Source organism: Rhinatrema bivittatum, chromosome 1 (genome assembly GCF_901001135.1).
Source record: "Rhinatrema bivittatum chromosome 1, aRhiBiv1.1, whole genome shotgun sequence".
Taxonomy (NCBI): Eukaryota; Metazoa; Chordata; class Amphibia; order Gymnophiona; family Rhinatrematidae; genus Rhinatrema; species Rhinatrema bivittatum.
Genome location: NC_042615.1, coordinates 346,479,221 through 346,496,545, shown reverse-complemented (window position 1 = coordinate 346,496,545; position 17,325 = coordinate 346,479,221). Strand labels below are relative to the sequence as shown.

At 41.9% G+C, this 17,325-nt stretch overlaps 1 protein-coding gene across 1 annotated transcript in view; it reads right to left on the bottom strand.

Annotated features, from left to right (window-relative positions):
• The window catches only part of WDFY3 (WD repeat and FYVE domain containing 3), a 616,621-nt gene that overhangs the window by 59,810 nt on the left and 539,486 nt on the right, over positions 1-17,325 (bottom strand). The window contains 3 exon segments of the mRNA XM_029599364.1: positions 544-756; positions 1,068-1,159; positions 6,064-6,217. Coding sequence (XP_029455224.1) covers positions 544-756; positions 1,068-1,159; positions 6,064-6,217 — 459 coding nt within the window.

Below are 17,325 nucleotides of genomic sequence, written 5' to 3'. Positions count from 1 at the left end.
TCTCCAGAAAAATCTTTGACTGCATATTAGACACCGTTACCATCTACTGGAGAGAAAGAACACTGAGAGACTGCAGGTGGCACGGCAGCTTAAGTACTAAGAGTGCAGTGAAGCTTTTATTGTCTTCATCAGCTGGAAGGGAAAAAAACCCCATGCATCTGGCCTGGCCTGGGGATGATAAGGAAGTCTCCTTTTTCAAACTCTGGATGTACATGAAATACCTATTCCAACAACGTATTTACTGTCATGTCAGAGGCACATGTGACCTAAGAATTTTCACTCACTTGCTAATAAAACCTTCTTGTGAAGAACCTACCAAAGAGCTATACATTAGCTGCGACAACAGATACAGCGTTTTAAAGTGCATTTCCATACAGAACATTCCTAGTTATTTTTTCAATCAGTTACGTAAATCATAACGAGAAGTCTTGCATTCAAAATTCACCTTGCTCACAGTTTAGGTATGTAGTGGAGCAGCCTGTGTATAAATATTTTGCTCTGGCTGCTTTGCACAGGGAAAACAAGTCTCGCAGTGATCCTTACCTGTTTGGGTATCTGACCAAAGTTGTTAATGAAGCCTATGGTTGCAGTCTCTTTCAAAGGGTCATTGATGTTGTAGATATCTACTTGCCCCTCATAAAAGAGATGATGGAAGACATTGACAGCTTCCACTGCAGCAGGGCCCTGCTGTTTATAGCCGAAGATTAGGTCAATCCATTCATGCAGATGTGCACTCACGTAATCGCACTCCAGAGCCTGAAATTCCAGATCAATGCATCACAAAGAGCAGGTTATGCAGTTTTCTCATAAACTTTGTCAGAAGTCTGAAGCATGCAAAAGACCTTACTTGTTTAATGATTAGTAAGTAGACATTCCAGGAAATAAGACTAAAGCCATACTTTGGCTGACTAAATGTAAGGATGACCAGTTTAGTTGTCCTATGAAAAATAACCCATTCATTAAACATGTGGCATAATTGGACTGAGTTGGTACAGAACTCATTACATTGGGATAAGTTCAATGAAAATCTCTTTCTATGTCATTATGAAAGGATGTTCCTTTCCTACCTCTCGATGAACTCTGATGAATTCACGAGGATCTCCTTTTGCCCACGGTGGAAGTATCACATCTCCAAGTTTTGTGCCATTTTGTTTGGAACCTAATAAATTGGCAATGGTTAAAAAAAACAAAACAACAAATGAAAAAAAAAATCATTAGGTAAAGATAGTAAGTTTGCTTTCTTGTAAACAGACTTCTCTGCAGACAGTAGGATGCTTTAGCCATTATGCACGGGTGATTTCATCCGATGGTGCTGCCATGGACCCAAGCTCTCAGAGCTCAGTATAAACTTTACTGAGCATGCACGGGAGTCTCCATGCACAACCACTGCCTCGTGAGCACCTCAGTCTCTTCCAGAGTTTAGTGAGGTATTCAACTCTCCAGGGAGGCAGTATTAAGTATGGCTCCCTGGGGAGGGGGTATTAAGTATGGCTGATTCATCCTGATGTCTACAGGTAAGCAAACTTGCTTTCTCCGACGCCAAAAAGGCATGAATTAGCCATTATGTGTGTGAAGTCTCAAGCTGTGAGTTGCTTTGTGGAAGCACTTGTTTAAAGACAAGTCAGCCTTACCAAATGGAAAGTGGACTACTGGTAGAAGGCTGTACAGAACTGCTTGCCCAAAGTTACTGTCATCTCCAGGTATGCTGTCCAAATAGTGGTGGAATGTTAACATGTGATCAGATGACCAACAAGCAGCTTTATAAATGTGTTCAACAGAAGTGGCCCCGAGATGAGCCACTGAAGTCGCCATGTTCTCACTTGATGAGCTTTGACAGAGTATGCAATCTATAAACCAGCAACCACATAACAGTTTGCTATAGAGTCCCTTAGCAAACTGGACAGCATTCGTTTGGCAACTGCCATTCCCAATCTATCGGGATCAAAGGACACAAATAGTTGAGAAGCATGACAGTGAGGTCGAGTCCTTTTTAGGTAATATGCCAAGGGCTCTCTAACAGTTCAAGGAGTGAAGTGCTTGTTCTCCTTTATTCACATGTGGTCTTGGAATAAATGCAGGTAGACAAGACAATACAGAACAGTACTATAAGTTTGCTCACAAATACAAATTCAATCCAACCTCAGTCCAAATCTTTATTGATTAATCCCCATATTTGTGATTTTGCCCTAATATCATAATTTCTGGTTATACCATCACACAAAATTATTAAGTCCTATCTTTCCCTCAACTCACAAAAAAAAATCTAACTCATTACCAAACAAGACAAACCTCATACCATATAGAACACAAGAACACATAACCCACAAAACATACTACAATTCATATGACAACATATAAAAACTAAAAAAATCAAAAAGAAAAACCAAAAAATACATCGACAAACAATATTCCACTGAATTCTTCCTTGGTAAAACAAAAAGAAAAAAAGGAAGAAAGAAGAAAAACTTTAAAAATGAGGCTGCAAGGTCTTGCATTAAAGCATTGTAATACCAGACTGGATGATACTAAATGTAGGTAGCACAATGGTTTGATTAAAATGAAACACAAATAGCACTTTCAGAAGCAACTTAGGATGAACTCATAGAACCATCTTATTGTGAAAAACTGCAGATATGGGAGGCCAATATTTAGCTGCGGAGCAACTAGTTAAGTTAGTTGGATACACTTATCTGGCTAACTTAACTGGGATATTCAGCAGTTCGGCAGCACCACCAAATATACCCGGCAATCTTCAAGTTAGCCAGATAAGTATATCTGGCTAACTTTAGCACAGCCCTACAGCGTGACCAGAGTTAGTCACATAACTTATGCAGCTAACTCCACTCCTCCCGAAAATGCCTTCTGCCTGCTTCTACCCAGCCCCTGATTTATGCAGCTACATTCCAGCTGCATAACTCGTTATGAATATCGCCATTTTGCCTTTTAGACAGATAACTTTTCAGCTATCTGTTTAAATGGCTTTTGAATATCGACCTCATGGTGAATATGAAACCAGAGTTTCTAATTTGCTTACTCTTCTTGCTGAAGTTATGTTCATAAGAAACAACAATTTCAGGTGAGAAACTTCAAGTCCACTGACTTGAGAAGGTTGAAAGGAGATTTCAAGGGTTGAGCTAGTACTACATTGAGGTTTCAAGGCACTACAGGTTTACTGACCAAATGCTTGACATACCACAGTCCTTCCATGAATCTTGATACAAGGAGGGTGGGGAGAGATTGGAGCCCCTTCCACCTGCTGGTGATATGCTGAAATGCCATTAAGATGAACTTTTGACTGAAGAGGTGCTAAGGCCTAAGGACAAGAGGAAGAACAGATACTGAAGCAAGTCCCTTGGGTTACATGAGAAGGCTGGTCCCTACACGAAGTCAAAAACCTCTTCCCTTTGAAGCAATAGGATCTTCTGGTTGAAGGTTTTCTGGTGCATCCATGCCAAGAGGGCCATTGCTGGCAGGTTTGGATGGGTAAAGCCTGCTTTCCTCCTGTGTGATGAGAGCAGGAAATGTTCACAATGGAACTGGAGACTGAATTGATAGATGGTTGGTTTCGCAGGTACAACTAGTGCTACAAGGATAACATCACCTTGTCCCAAAGGAACTTGTGGATGGTCTTGGCAATGAAAGGAATCGGCGGGTATGCATAGAATAGACCAGTGCACCAGTCTAGCACAGAAGAAATGGGAGCTGATCTATAGCTGCTTGGATTTATGGAGTAGAACTTCTCACCCTTTCTGTTCAATCACCAGCTTTCCCAAGCAATGGAATTATCTGTGATTCCTTGATCCAGTGTTCACTTGTATGGTTGTAACACTCTGCTGAGGTGGTCTGCCAGTGTGATATAAATTCCTGAAAAGCTGGTCACCTGGAGATGGGTATTGTGAAGATCTGCTCATGACCAGATCTGGAGGGCCTTCTGGCAGATGGTGTAGGAACCCATACCTCCCTGTTTGTTTATATAGGTCATGATCACTTGGCTATTCATCTGGATCAAGATTCTCTTTCCTGAAAGAAGGTGAATAAAAGCCCTTGGAGCACAGCAGATGGCTCACAGCTTCAGGTGGTTGATTTACAGAGGACTCTCCAATGGAGACCATGATCCTTGGGTCCATGCCTCTTTGGTGTGCACTTCCCACCCTTTAGTGGAAACATTAGTTGACAGAATCACTTGGTTCGTTGGAATTTGCAATGAATAGGTCCATTTTCAGAAACTCAGAATACATCCACGACTGAAAGGATGCTCTCAATCTGGGGATCTTCGAAGTTTGGTGGGATAAAGACTGATATAGAGTTGATCCTATTGCTTTTGAAAGCCCCATTAAGGGCCTCTCATGTACGAACAAATGAGAGGAATCACATACACCTCAGCAGCCATGTGTCTGAGGAAGACCAGGAACAACCTTGTTGATGCCAGCATCGCTGCACTTTTGACAGGGAGAAATGCCTTATCTCGAAGCAAGTGTATTCAGGCTCCTATGAAATGAATTATTCGAGCCGGAACCAGGTTTGACTTGGTATTGCCAGGAAACTCAGGGACTGGAGGAGCTGCGAAGTCTTCTTGAGGGACTCTAGAACTCATGACAAGGATGAACCCATCACCAGCCAATTATCCAGGAATGGGAAAATGCAGACTCCCTGCCAATGACGCTGCGCCTCCACTAGTGCAAGACTTTGGGGCTGCAAAGAGGCTGAAGAGGAGTACCTTGATTTTGTAGTGTGTATCCTTCTCCTCAACCTGGGCAATGTAAATGGGGATGGGTGTATAAGCATCTTTGAGATCTAGAGCACATATACAATCTCTCAGTTGAATGAAAAGAGTTGTGTGGAGGGAGTTCATCTTGAACCTCTCTCACCTCTCTCATACCAACAACTTGTTCAGTCTCCGCAAATCCAATATAGGTTTTAGACCCTCAGATGTCTTGGGTGAGGGCGGGGAATTAAGAAATAGCTGGAATGGGGAAGGGTAACAACACAGGAGCAGAAACTAGTTAAGTTCACAACCAAAAGTAAGGCAGAGCACATTACTTAAAAAAAAAAATTACAAAAATGTAATTGCAAAGATATTCTGAGAAGCAGGAAAATATTATTCTATGTTCATTTTCTGACACGAGGATTAGAGCTTATTAGTTCTACTAAACAGAAAATATTTCTCAGCTATAGTAGGCATTTGATATTTCATGAAATGGAACAAAGTACTGGAACCACAAAATCAATAAAGGCCCACCAGTTCTATGGGATACTGTTTTTTCCCCCTTACAGGCAATCTCATTGCTAAATGCAAAGAATTATGCAGCAAGAAATCCTTCTAAAGTTAATCGATACTAACAGGATAATGACTTCTCACATCATTCTGAAATTTCATAATCTTTTTCTTGTGCATTCCGAGCTGAGCTAGTTAAGCATTAGCATGACCAACTTTCAAATGCTACACTGAGGAACATGTTAGATGTGTAGACATGGGATGGAAGAAAGGACATATGATAAGGCATCGCTTAACATCATGGCCTGGATGATTTATTTGCAGGACAGAGTGAAAATGATGGCCAGTTCTTTCTTTAAGTAAGCTAAAGTGAGGGATTATCCTTTCAAATACACGTATCTGTAGGACAAGTTGCCAGTTTGTTAAACATCTTGGCTACAAAACAGTTGGATGTTCTTTCTTCTGTTTACATTGATTTGACATGACCTTTTTTATGCTTTTTGCCTTCCTCCATCGTACCTTTGGGTATTGTTCGGCCTTGCTTTTTTGTTCTCTCTCAACCTAAGCCCTGAAGGTTGCCTGATGCTTTAGGTGATGGAATCTGAACCTTCATATATTTGTTTTTTGTGTTTGTTTGCCTTTTATGTGACACACTTTCTGGATTTCTATTTTTCTAGTTGTGATATGATGTATTATAGTACTTATTTGTTATTTCATAGGACTGTATGATGCTTTGATTTTCAATAAAACTTGGAAATTTAAAACGAGAAAAATGTCTTGGCTAGCCTGCACACTCTAGCCACCTCACTCTCACCTCAGTATAAACACTAACAGCAGCCCAAGAGTACCTAAGTCAAAATTATTGGAGTTGAGCAGGAACTCCTGGAGGTAAAAGAACTCTGGGATAAGCTCCTTGACGTCTGCCATGTTGTGTTTCGATGCTGAATACCAAGCTTCTCGCACACTGTGAAACATTCTGTCAGCCAGGTCAAAGTGGCCTCCCTGGGGAAGAAGAAACACAAGAAACTTAATGAGAAAGGAAGCACAAAAGCTATGAAATTCCAGAGAAACCAATGAAATAAAATCAAGCGGAACAAAATCTAGCACCATCACCAAAAAAAAAAGCTGCTAGTGATCATCTATCTCTCTTTCTATAATTTGCTGTTTGTGTGCTGGTCACTCCGTCAGTCACGCTCCAAAAACCATATTTGCACAACCTCTTCAGGATGTTTAATGAACCATTTCACTCTGTTTTGGTATCCCAGCAAATAAATGTGCCTTACCAATGTTAACTGTGGACAATAAAAATCACTTTCTCTTGGGACATATAGGGCCTGATTTTCAAAAGCATTTACACCCTCACAACTGGGTTTTACACGTGCAAATGCACTTTCCCCATGTATGCGAGCTTTTTGAACATTGCTACAATATATGCCATTGAATTGTCAATAGGTTTTACCCACATTTAGTGCACTTAACTTGGGTAAATGGGCTTTTGAAAATTGCTGCAATAGCATGTTACATTTACAAGCGTAACTTCTTTGCAAATTCATCTGAAAGATGGCAATTTACTGCTCGTTTCCTGCAGGTCAGCACATACAGTATATGTGCATGCATTGGAACACTCTTCCGAACACTGCCCATTCTTTGGGGCCGATGCAATAATCTTCACGGAAAGCAGGCGCTGAAAAGTCAGCGCCCACTTTCTTAACGCACACACGGCACCCGCAAGGGGGGGCGCCATGCAAGATGTAAATTAGGGGGTCGTGCTAGGAAGGAGGTGGCGGGCCGCGTCTGCCGGTTATGAAGACCGACTCCGGTAAACTCGGCATTTGCATGTGATGAGCGCTCTCTCATTCACTCCACGTCGGACGTGCGTTAAATAGGTGCTAATCCCCCTATTGCATTAGGGGGTGGATTAGCGCCTATTTATCCCGCGTCCGACTGCAGGTTATACAGTGCGCTTGGCTGTGTGTGCTAGAAGTATGTGTGCAGTGTAAGAGGGTGTCTACTTTACCTGCCGTAAAAAGTATGTTTGCTTTCTGTTTGTGGCTGAAAAAAGCAATGTTCTGGGTGTTGAATGAATCAATGCGGGTAAATGCCCTTTTCCCTCATCATTTTTTACATTCCCTTACGCTTATCTTGCGCCATTATATCAACAGGCCTTAGCCTCCTGCATCACACACCCTGTACTGCACTATTCATGTACTGGAACTGACGGTTATGTTATGTACTGTAAATATTGCTGTTAGTTACTGTAATTGACTCTTTCCCATCCACTGCAACCATAACAGACCCAGCCTATCGTGACACGCTTTGAACTGACTGGAAAAGCACAATATCAATAATAATCAATATTTCAATGCTGTAAAATGCCCAAGGATTATGCATGGGTACAACAAGGTGAAGGCCACACCAATGGTGTGCCGGGCCCAGTAATTTGGGCTTCTGTTTTATGAGTTCACTGGAACTGCTGAGGAATCACATGCAGTACCAGGGGAAGGGATGGGGAGCCAAATGCTGCTTCTACAATGACCTTTGTTGCTGAGCCAAAGAATAAGAATGGAAATAACCCCGAAAAAAAAGCTGATGCTGTACTCTGATCACAGACAGTTGCAGAGCCTGCCCTGCGTGCAGCAAGGGAGTAAAATGGTGGAACTCCGGAGGCCAAGCGTGATGCTTTCTTTGTCTACTTATTTTGCAATACTGGTTTTAATTTACATTGTACTCTGCTTTGGGATGGTAATGGAAGCAGCAATATCAAATCTGAATAAAGAAATAAACTGTTCTCTTACAGGCAGAGCTGGAGGGGTAAGGATGAGGTGGAAATCTCACAGATGATAATTCAGTCTTATTGGAAACAATGACTTTTCTCTTGGAATATTAACTCACTTGGGTTTACAACCATCAGCTTTGCATTGTATACAATCTGATGCCACTTCCCCTTTCTGGCCCTTTCATCAAAAGCAACAAATGATTATCGTTAGGACTACTCTCGTTCTCTCCCTCTTCACTTTAATGAAATTAATATATCTGCATGTATTTCAACAGCAAACATTCAATTGCTGGCCAGTTCATCAATTATATAATCAAATTCCTTCCAGTTTTACCCAATGTAAGATGCCTCTGCCTCAATTAATGCCACCTGGCTAGAGCAATCCTACTCTTTTACAATTGGAGGAGTAATTTAAAGCCCCTTTGTAACCCAACTCTAGTCTAGATATCAGTTATTCATGGTAACTGGGGAAAGCCTTTAGAATTTACTTGTTTTGTAAGCAGATGGGAATAAATATTCTATGCCGCTTATTACAATAAATAAGAATAGGCTGATCAGTAACAACATCCATTACCAGAGTTCTCCTTAAATATTTATACCCCCCAATATCACATTTGGCAATACTCAATTAAAATCATCCATTGATCTGCATCATCCTCTAAATTGTTTTGCCCTGACTTGAAAAGATTATAAACTCTAAGGCTCCAAGGAGTAGGGACAGTCCATTATCAGGCAGATGCAATAAAGTGCCCATAAAAAACATGCCTAAAAACTGGGAACACGTTTTTTAATGCGCACATATCCATCTCTCCTGGGCGCCCGATGCAATCTGTAAATAAGCAGCTGCACTAAAACAGACAAGCTAGCGATAAATTGTGCGTCCCTAGCACATCCATGGCACCCAGGAGACGTGGCTGTGCGTGAGTTAGGAAAACGGACGCTCAATTTACAAGCATCCGTTTTTTCACGGCAGCTATTTCAGCTGCACAATATGCACGCACAATATATATGGCCCAAAGCTTGTATATTGTGGGTATATATTATGCGCCCCCAAATTTTTTTTTGTCGACTTTTTTTTTTTTTTTTGCATGGTGCTGCTTTCTGTGGTTCTTCCCACTAAGTATCGCAATGATACTAAGTAGGAGGAACCACAGAAAAGCAGTTTTTTTCTTTTTTAAGTTGAGCCGGATGAGCAGGAAGACTTTACGCCCGCTCTAGGGCAGGCATAAAACTTTACGGGTTAAAAGTGTTTCAGGCACACAGGGATTTTTTGCATTGCAGGGTAATAGCTAATAGCCTCATCTACTTGGCATTTACATATGATGAGTGCTATTAGCTATGCTTTTGTTTGGACGTGCTTTTTGGACACGCTGATCCCCTTATTGTATTGGGGGTTATGGACTTGTGTATAAAACATGCGTCCAACCACTCGTTAAGCTATATATTAGGCTGAGCGCACTTTATTGCATTGGCCCCTATGTGTCTCTGTAAAGTGCCAGTACATTTGGTATGCACCATACAAATCATGATAATAATTATAATAATTTATTCTCCTTAAGAATATAACTAGGGCCAGAACTGGAAATAATCTCAAGAATTTGTATAGGCCATATCTGTGACTCTAGGTAGCATCCACTATATCTAAACCATCCAAGACAAATACTTATCTAATAGAGATGAGCATCGAATTTGAAAAATCCAATGAATGAGGGTCAATTCGTTTCTTTTGGGGGGACCCTAAAATGAATAGAGGCTCCTCCAAATTAAATGAATCCTATATGTTACATTCAGTTAAAAATATTTTCCATCAGGCCTACGCCTAGGTCCAAAGCTGAGGCCTCACCTAGGGAACAGGCCAAAGTCCAAAGCAAGAGCCAAGGCTTATGCCCGAGGATGATGCTGGGGTCTCAGCCTAGGCCTGGGCCAAATGCTGGGGCCTCGGCTAAGGCCCAAGTAAAAGCCAGCCCCTTGAAATATTTTGCTGAGGTTGGGAAATTTCACGACACCCGCTTAACTGATCTGTCGGGAATCCGAAGGAACAGCCAGGCTGGGTCCAGATGCCTGGGCCTAAACCCAGGCCAGACATCAGGCTCTGGTCTGGACCTAGGCCAATGTACTGGGACTCGGTCTCTGTACTGGTGCTAGCACTGGGCCTGGGTAAAGGCCTAGGCATCGGGACCCCTTATCTGGACCGAGCTAAAGCGTTGGGACTGGGCCTGGTCTAGGCCCAGGAGTTGGGGCTCAGCTGAGGCTAAGGCAGCGGCATCTGGCCTAGGCTTCGGGCCTAGACTGAAGCGTTTGGATCAGACCTCCAAGGTTCGGCCTTGCACAGAGCCTAAGCTTTGCCAGCAGATATCCAATAGACTGGGTAAGTGGAAGCTGGGGGGGAATCCTGGCCCCAGCATTTTTACAGGTAGTAGGGATGAGTGGTAGGAATGGGAGGCTCCATTTCCTTTTTTTAAAATGTTTGATTCTTTTTTTTTAAACAAAAGAAAGAAATGAAACTTTAAACAAAATGAAACTCATGGGAACTCCCCCTCCCCCTGAAAATGAAATGAAAAACGAAGCAAATTTTTTACCCCTGCATATCCCTGTCATCTAATGTGCTCTTTAAAAAACTCCATCTCCCAAGGTAATGTATTTCTACTGCTCAGGTTAACTCAGGCTGAGTACATTTAGAACGATATCAGTGCTGACAATTTACTTCTAAACTCGGGCAATAGGAAGATGAGCGAGAGAAGCTTAAATATTCAACATGAGAGCAGCTATTTAATTTTCTCTACTACATCATAATCTCCTTTTCAACATTCAGGGGAGCTGCTTCACTAATGATTATGTGTCTCCTTGTCAGACATACACATGGGGATTTTGACTTTTCTGTCAATTCTGGGTATACTAGTTCACCACATAATTCAGCGTGCTCTCCTTATAAAGCTAAGACCAAGTTAAGTCTCTTTTCTGAGAGCAAAGGGAGCTATGACTCTGGTGGATATAGACTAATCATGTTTCCTTCCTCCAGTCAAGAACTTCCAGTGTCTTAAATACTAACTGAAAACAGTGAACACAACAACAAAGGTAATCTGTGCTTCAGAGTGACTTTGTCCAGATTGATGTGGAGGACTAAAATAACTGGAATTGACAAAAGTAAGCCAAAGTTCTCCCAATCAGTCTGAAAAGTAGAGACATACCAGAACTGTATCCTAATAGGTAGGAAACAGTATGGCTTGGAACAGCTTCCTTCCAAAACGTGCATCTGTGAAAGCCCACTATCTACCCGAGTGTTTCCCAACCAGGGTGTCATGGCACACTGGTGTACCTTCAGACCAGAGCAGGTGTGCCACAGAAAAGTCACCACTGCCTGATGCTCAGAGCCAGACCAGCACCTGGGCTCTGGTCTCAAAGTAACAAGAGTCACCAGCGGTGGCTCTTAAACATGTAGGAGCTCCTTTCGGAGTACATGTGTAATCATGCATGCCTCTTCCTTCTAGCTATAGCATGAGCCCTGGAGTGTGGTAAATTATTGGTAGAATGCAGGGCACGGATAGCTTGGCTCCTCTTTGTGTACCACACATGTATCATGCACAAAGCATTCCTCTACTTTACCGCCCTCCTCTTTTATTTTTTTTTCTTTTTGAGTCCTTTCAGCCTCTGTCTTATATCCCCAGGAAGAGTGAGACGGGGACAACGTGCACGGAGTACTGGATGTGACTCCGATTACTTTATTGGCGTGACAAGTTTTACATGCGTTGCCAGAATGATTAAAATAAAAGGGGCGGAAAAGAAGGGAAAAAATGACAACATGGTAATAAGACAAGTAAAAGTACAGGTTACAGAAAGTCTGATGAGTTACTTATGTGCTGTCTCACTCTGAGTGTGGGCAGAAATGGAGGCGCCCTGGCAGCCACTTGCAGCAGCCATAGTAACTAAGAGAGCCAGCTGCCCTCACCACACCAACTTCTCTCTTCTCCTGCACTTGTTTATAGGGGGGGGGGGTGGCTGGTCTACTGTGATGAGTTCAGGGCTGTCGCTGCCCTCTCTCACCCTTTGTTTTACAATTTGAAAGAAAGACTGGTGGGGCTTTCAGTGTTTCCATTGCTCTTTTTTTGGCCACGAGTCTTCTCCATGTTCATATTGCCTGCTCTATGCAGATTGCTGTGCCACACACAATTTCTGTTAACGTAGGTGTGCCTTTGGCTTGGAAAGGTTGGGGAATACTGATCTACCCTGTAGTCAGAATGTATGCAAAAATCTCTATGTTGCCATGATGCAGATCTGTTCTACTCATCCTCCAGCTTTCTCTGAAAAATGATCCATAATTTGCTCTAGCTGAGTGCATCATGACTACCTCTGGTGGAATTCTCTGCACAACCTTAACATGCAATATGTGAGCGATCTGGCAATGGATGTCAGTAATTCCTTCTTATCAGCAGCCTCTAAATAACTGGTATGAATTGTGTTATGTTTGGCAGCTCATAGGACGGCCCCGTGAGCCACCACACTCATACCAGACATCACCGGCCTCTTCCTGCAATGGGGACACCATCAAGAGATGAAGGCTGCCAAGAGCAGCACACGATGCCTGGATGCCTCCATGTTCTGGCTCCTCCCCGAATCCTCCCTGGGCCCACACCGATACTTAAAGGGCTCGTGGCTGGAAAGACCTTGCGGTGCCCTTTGATGGTATCAGCAGGTTTTCCCCATTTAAGGCATCCCTGGAGTACCCACTGATGTCTCAGCAGTGGGTCTCCTGCCTACAGCGTTGCGTGTTGCTCTCAGTTTAGCTGCTCCTGTGTTCTGGTATTCCTGCCTTGTCTTGCTCAGCAGTCTTGAGCAGCCTCGTTGCACCATCCTAGTCTCGTCCAGTGTCTCTTTGTGTGTCTTCATCCATCCTTGGCCTGATCTCCTGGTACTGGCCTCTTGTCTTGGCCCGTACTACACTTGCTTGCCACCTGCCCTGACCCTTGGCCTGATTCCAGTATCTCCAGTAAGCTGCCTGTCCTGAACCAGTGTGCCCTTGGATTCTTGCTCTTACTCTCGCCCCTGGGATCCATCTAAGCCCTGAAGGCCGCCAGAACACAAGGGTTCAACCTGCAGGGGAGGCGGCTGTATAGGTGAAATTCCAGTCTGACCTGTTTCAGGGTGAATTCTCCAGTTGTTGGCGTAAGCCTCGTAGGTTCATCTACAAGGCTGCATCAAATATGCCACAGCATTAAGGGCTCAGTTCCATGCCACTCATAACTTGTAAAAAAAAGTTTTGTACTTTTGAAATAAAAGTAAAGAGTTTTCTTAACATTCAGTGAATGTAAACATTTTCTTTAGAATTCTTAAGCTCAGAACAACGTTGGCAAGACAATTTCTTGATTTATGTGAAAATTAGAATTAACCTTTAGAATGAAGCTAGGAACACTTCCCAGCACTATTTTTGCCTAATAAAACTCAAGAATCAGGGACAAATCAGATAGTGCATTCAGTTCATTCACTCTTGTTCAGGAGCAAATGTCAACAAAAAATGCAGTCGTTATGGTGAATGTAGTGCTTCAAGGAGTGGACCCCATCAAAGGGCCAAATTCCAGTTCCATGCAGAAAAAGATCTGATAAACTTAGATGATGATAAGACTCACAACTCTGAGAAATCTTAAGATATTTAGATACATTGACACTTCTTTCCCAGAAATAAGTTCCCTTATGGCCAAAACAGTTAAAGATTGTATCTTGAGAGTAAACACTTGCACGTCCCATTGAAGGTCTTTTGAAAATCTCCAAAATTAAAGCCACTGATGCCTTACTAGCTTCCTGTTCAGGCACAGCCATGGCAAGGCTTGATTCAGCACCTTGAACTGCATAGTTCTTCCTTGTTCCTAAGTAAGCTAGTAACAAGATGGTGCCTCTGAGCTAGTTCACCGCTGTCTAATTTATTTTCTATATTTTTACATTTGCTTCTATGTTCTGTTCTTCCACTGGCTCTGTGCTCTGTATGCAAGCTTGGCTTCTAGCTAGTTCATTTGATTAGATCTGATTCTGAAACTTGATGCTGTCCTTGTTTCTTGTCTTGTTCTTGGAAACCTGCTAGGAGTATCTCATTATATATCTTTGTTTTGCCTTATATGCTTGCCTTGTCAACAGAAGGTACAGTGCTACTTCATTTGGACCTCTCTTGCTTTATGGACTTCCTGTGTTCCTATATATGCTGTGAAAGCCTGCTTGCATTACACACGATCTATAACCTGTTCCTTGACAGGTGTCTGTAGCAGCTGCCCACAGCTCTGCAATGAGAATCCAGAAGAAGGTTCTAGTCTTTGGCTTCCCACTCCCAAGCTGGAAATCCTGACACTCATTTAGGAAAGGAAGAGACCCAGAAACCGCACAGTGCCAGTTCAGGGCTTGACCCTGACATTTCCTCTTTATGGTCTCTGTACCAAAAACAAATCTCTTCCATAATGAAAAATACACAGAGTTGGCAGAGTCCTTTCTAGATTTTTAAAGAAGATACCTCCAAGCTATCAGTTTTAATCATCCTAATATGACAGCATATTGGGTTTTGCCTGAGATAATCTCTTTATAACAGAAAGTGCAATAGTTCTGATATGGAGAGATTCACTAATCTTGGAAACCACGGTCATCTAAATCAATAAGGAGTAAATATGATGACATGTGCATTGTGAACATGGATAATGTCAAGCACTCTTAAGTATTATGCTCCAAAGTAGAAAGAGATAAAGAAGACCTTTGGTTCCACTGTTGAGCCAAAGCAAACATAGTTATCATCTGAGGGTCAGGTTTCCAAATAAAGAATTGCCACCTCTTCTTGTGGCAAGATGCTATGAAATCCATTGAGAGAACATCCCAATGGGAAGACATCCGGAGAAAAATCTGTTGATCCAGCTCCCACTCCCCAGGATTCACACTCCTTCTGCTGAGACAATCTGCTTCAACACTGTCCTTCCTTGAAATATAGACCTCCAAAATGTTGTTGAGCTAGTATAATACTAGTATACATTCTCAATATATTGAAACTTTTTGTGCCTCCTTGCTTATTGATAAACACTAAAGATGTAAAGTGTCAGATCTGATCATAATATCCTTGACCACAAGATGATCTTTGAAAAACAAATGTTGAACATCGCTTACATTATCAATATATTCATGCACAGATATGATCCCTTATCTGTCCAAATACCCTTGTTTGATCAATCATTGAAGATAGGCCCCCAAACTTGACTGGCATCTGGGGTTACATTAGTGAATTGAACATTCTTAGTGATCTTCCTTTCTTTCCCCTCTGAATATAACCACCAGTTCATGGACTGCTTTGCTTCGGATGAAAGATATTGCCTTCACTCCACCTAGGAATATGCCAGTCATAAAAAACTTTACAAAGGTCTTATGTGCAAACTGAATGAGGGAATCATTTCTATGATTGCAGCCATTAGACCAATACATGACAAACATTTTATGGTTGTCATATCATGTGTCTGCTTTAAGGCATTTGTCTCAGACATAAGAATCTCTACTTTTCCCTAAGTCATTATGATAAGGCTTCAACTAGACTGAAAACAGGCACTCCATGAGTACAGATGCTGTGTAGAAACCATCACACTCTCTTCCCAATTGAGAACCAAGTCATGACTCCTCAACAGATCTTTCACCTGGCTCTTGTCTGCACCATGGCTTAGAAAGATGAATCTGACCAGTAAGATGTTTAGGAAGAAAATACAAATACACCCTGGATCCCAAGATATGCAATTAGGGAAATGAGGACTTTCACAAGCACCCTCAGAATTGTTACCAGATTGAAGGGTCATATCTGTATTGATAATGATGGTCTTATATTACAAAGTATTCAGTAAGAATCTTGGGTGTGATTCTTATTAAGATATGTAGATATGCATTCTCAAATCCCTTTTGGTCCTCTTTTTGGATGGTAGGGAGGGACTCCATCTTGAAGTGTTTTGTCTCAACAAACTTGCTCATGCTTTTTAGATCTAAAGCTGTCTGGAAGCTTCCTAACTATTTTGCAAAAGAACAACATAGTTTGAGCATATGCCTTGAAATAAAATATGGCTGTGGGTAAAGAACATAATCATTATAACAAGACTCCCAACATTTCATATTGACTCTTAAAGGAGAATGCATGAGTGAGTGTACAGAGTCCTTCAAATCAGTAGCACCTTCCACTGGGGATTTCAGGCTTGCTGGACAATCTGGTTATGACTGAGTTTACTCCAGTCACAGCTGAGCATAGGTCCTTAATCTCCTTTGGCATTTCATAACTCTTGAAATCATATTAGGGAAATTAAGTTTCTTGCGAGAATGATTCCACTCTTTTGATATCAATACTTGCACATTCTCATGTATGGGTTTGTATCTCAACCTCAGTCTTAAATTTTTTGCTTCTGTTTTACTTTAGAGAAAATCAGGAAGATGGCAATGTCATTGTTTACTTTGACTCTCTTCTTCAGGATTCCAAGAAGAGAACAAAGCCAGAGACAGAATCATCATCATAAGAATCAGGGGGGCAGCTCAGTAGATCAATGGGGCAGTTCTAGGTTTAATTCTCAAGTCAAATGCTCTGCTCTCCAAGATTGGGTGTTTGGGACTGGGGATGTTACAAATGAAACACTGACAGTCCCTGGAAGGGAGAGTGTTCCAGTTATCGCACAATGGCTGCATTTAGAGCCCTTAATCGCAGGGTTCTAGAAGGCATCTTTGGTGCATGGACTATTGCTGAAATTAATGAACTAGACAGGGATGTAAAAGATGGGAAAAATCCCTGAGTAATTGCAAATGAAGGCTCATGACACCATTGCCAACAAAGGCCAATTTCAATTAAAGTGAAGGCCAAAAGGAACAGGAGGAAACTGTGGAACCAAAAGAAAAATCATGGGTATCAGGACTAAGTTGATCTGAGTCAGCTGACTCTGAAGAAGCACAAGCTTTTCTCTTAAAGGAGGATGCCCCATATGGTACCATTCCCTACATAGGAACTATGACTGGAAAATTGCTTACCTTTCACTTAAATACAGTCAAATATCCAAGAGAAGGCTCTGGCAAAAATATACTTTGAGTCTAGCTGGCAAGCCAACTGATCATCAATGAGTTCAGGGTAAGTAAAACCTCCTCTGTTGAGGAAATCTTGAATTGACTATTCCCAGCTGTTGCATTTAGATCAGGAATGGAGAGAGTCACAAAGAAGGCTCTATGTCTCTGTATGTGGATGTTTTCTCAAACAAGCAGACCCAGACTAAGAAGTATGCATCTTATTGTTACATCCTGTCTTCCTGCTATCTTAATAGAAAGAGGTTGATTTTAGAAGAATTGCTGGCACAAAAATGCC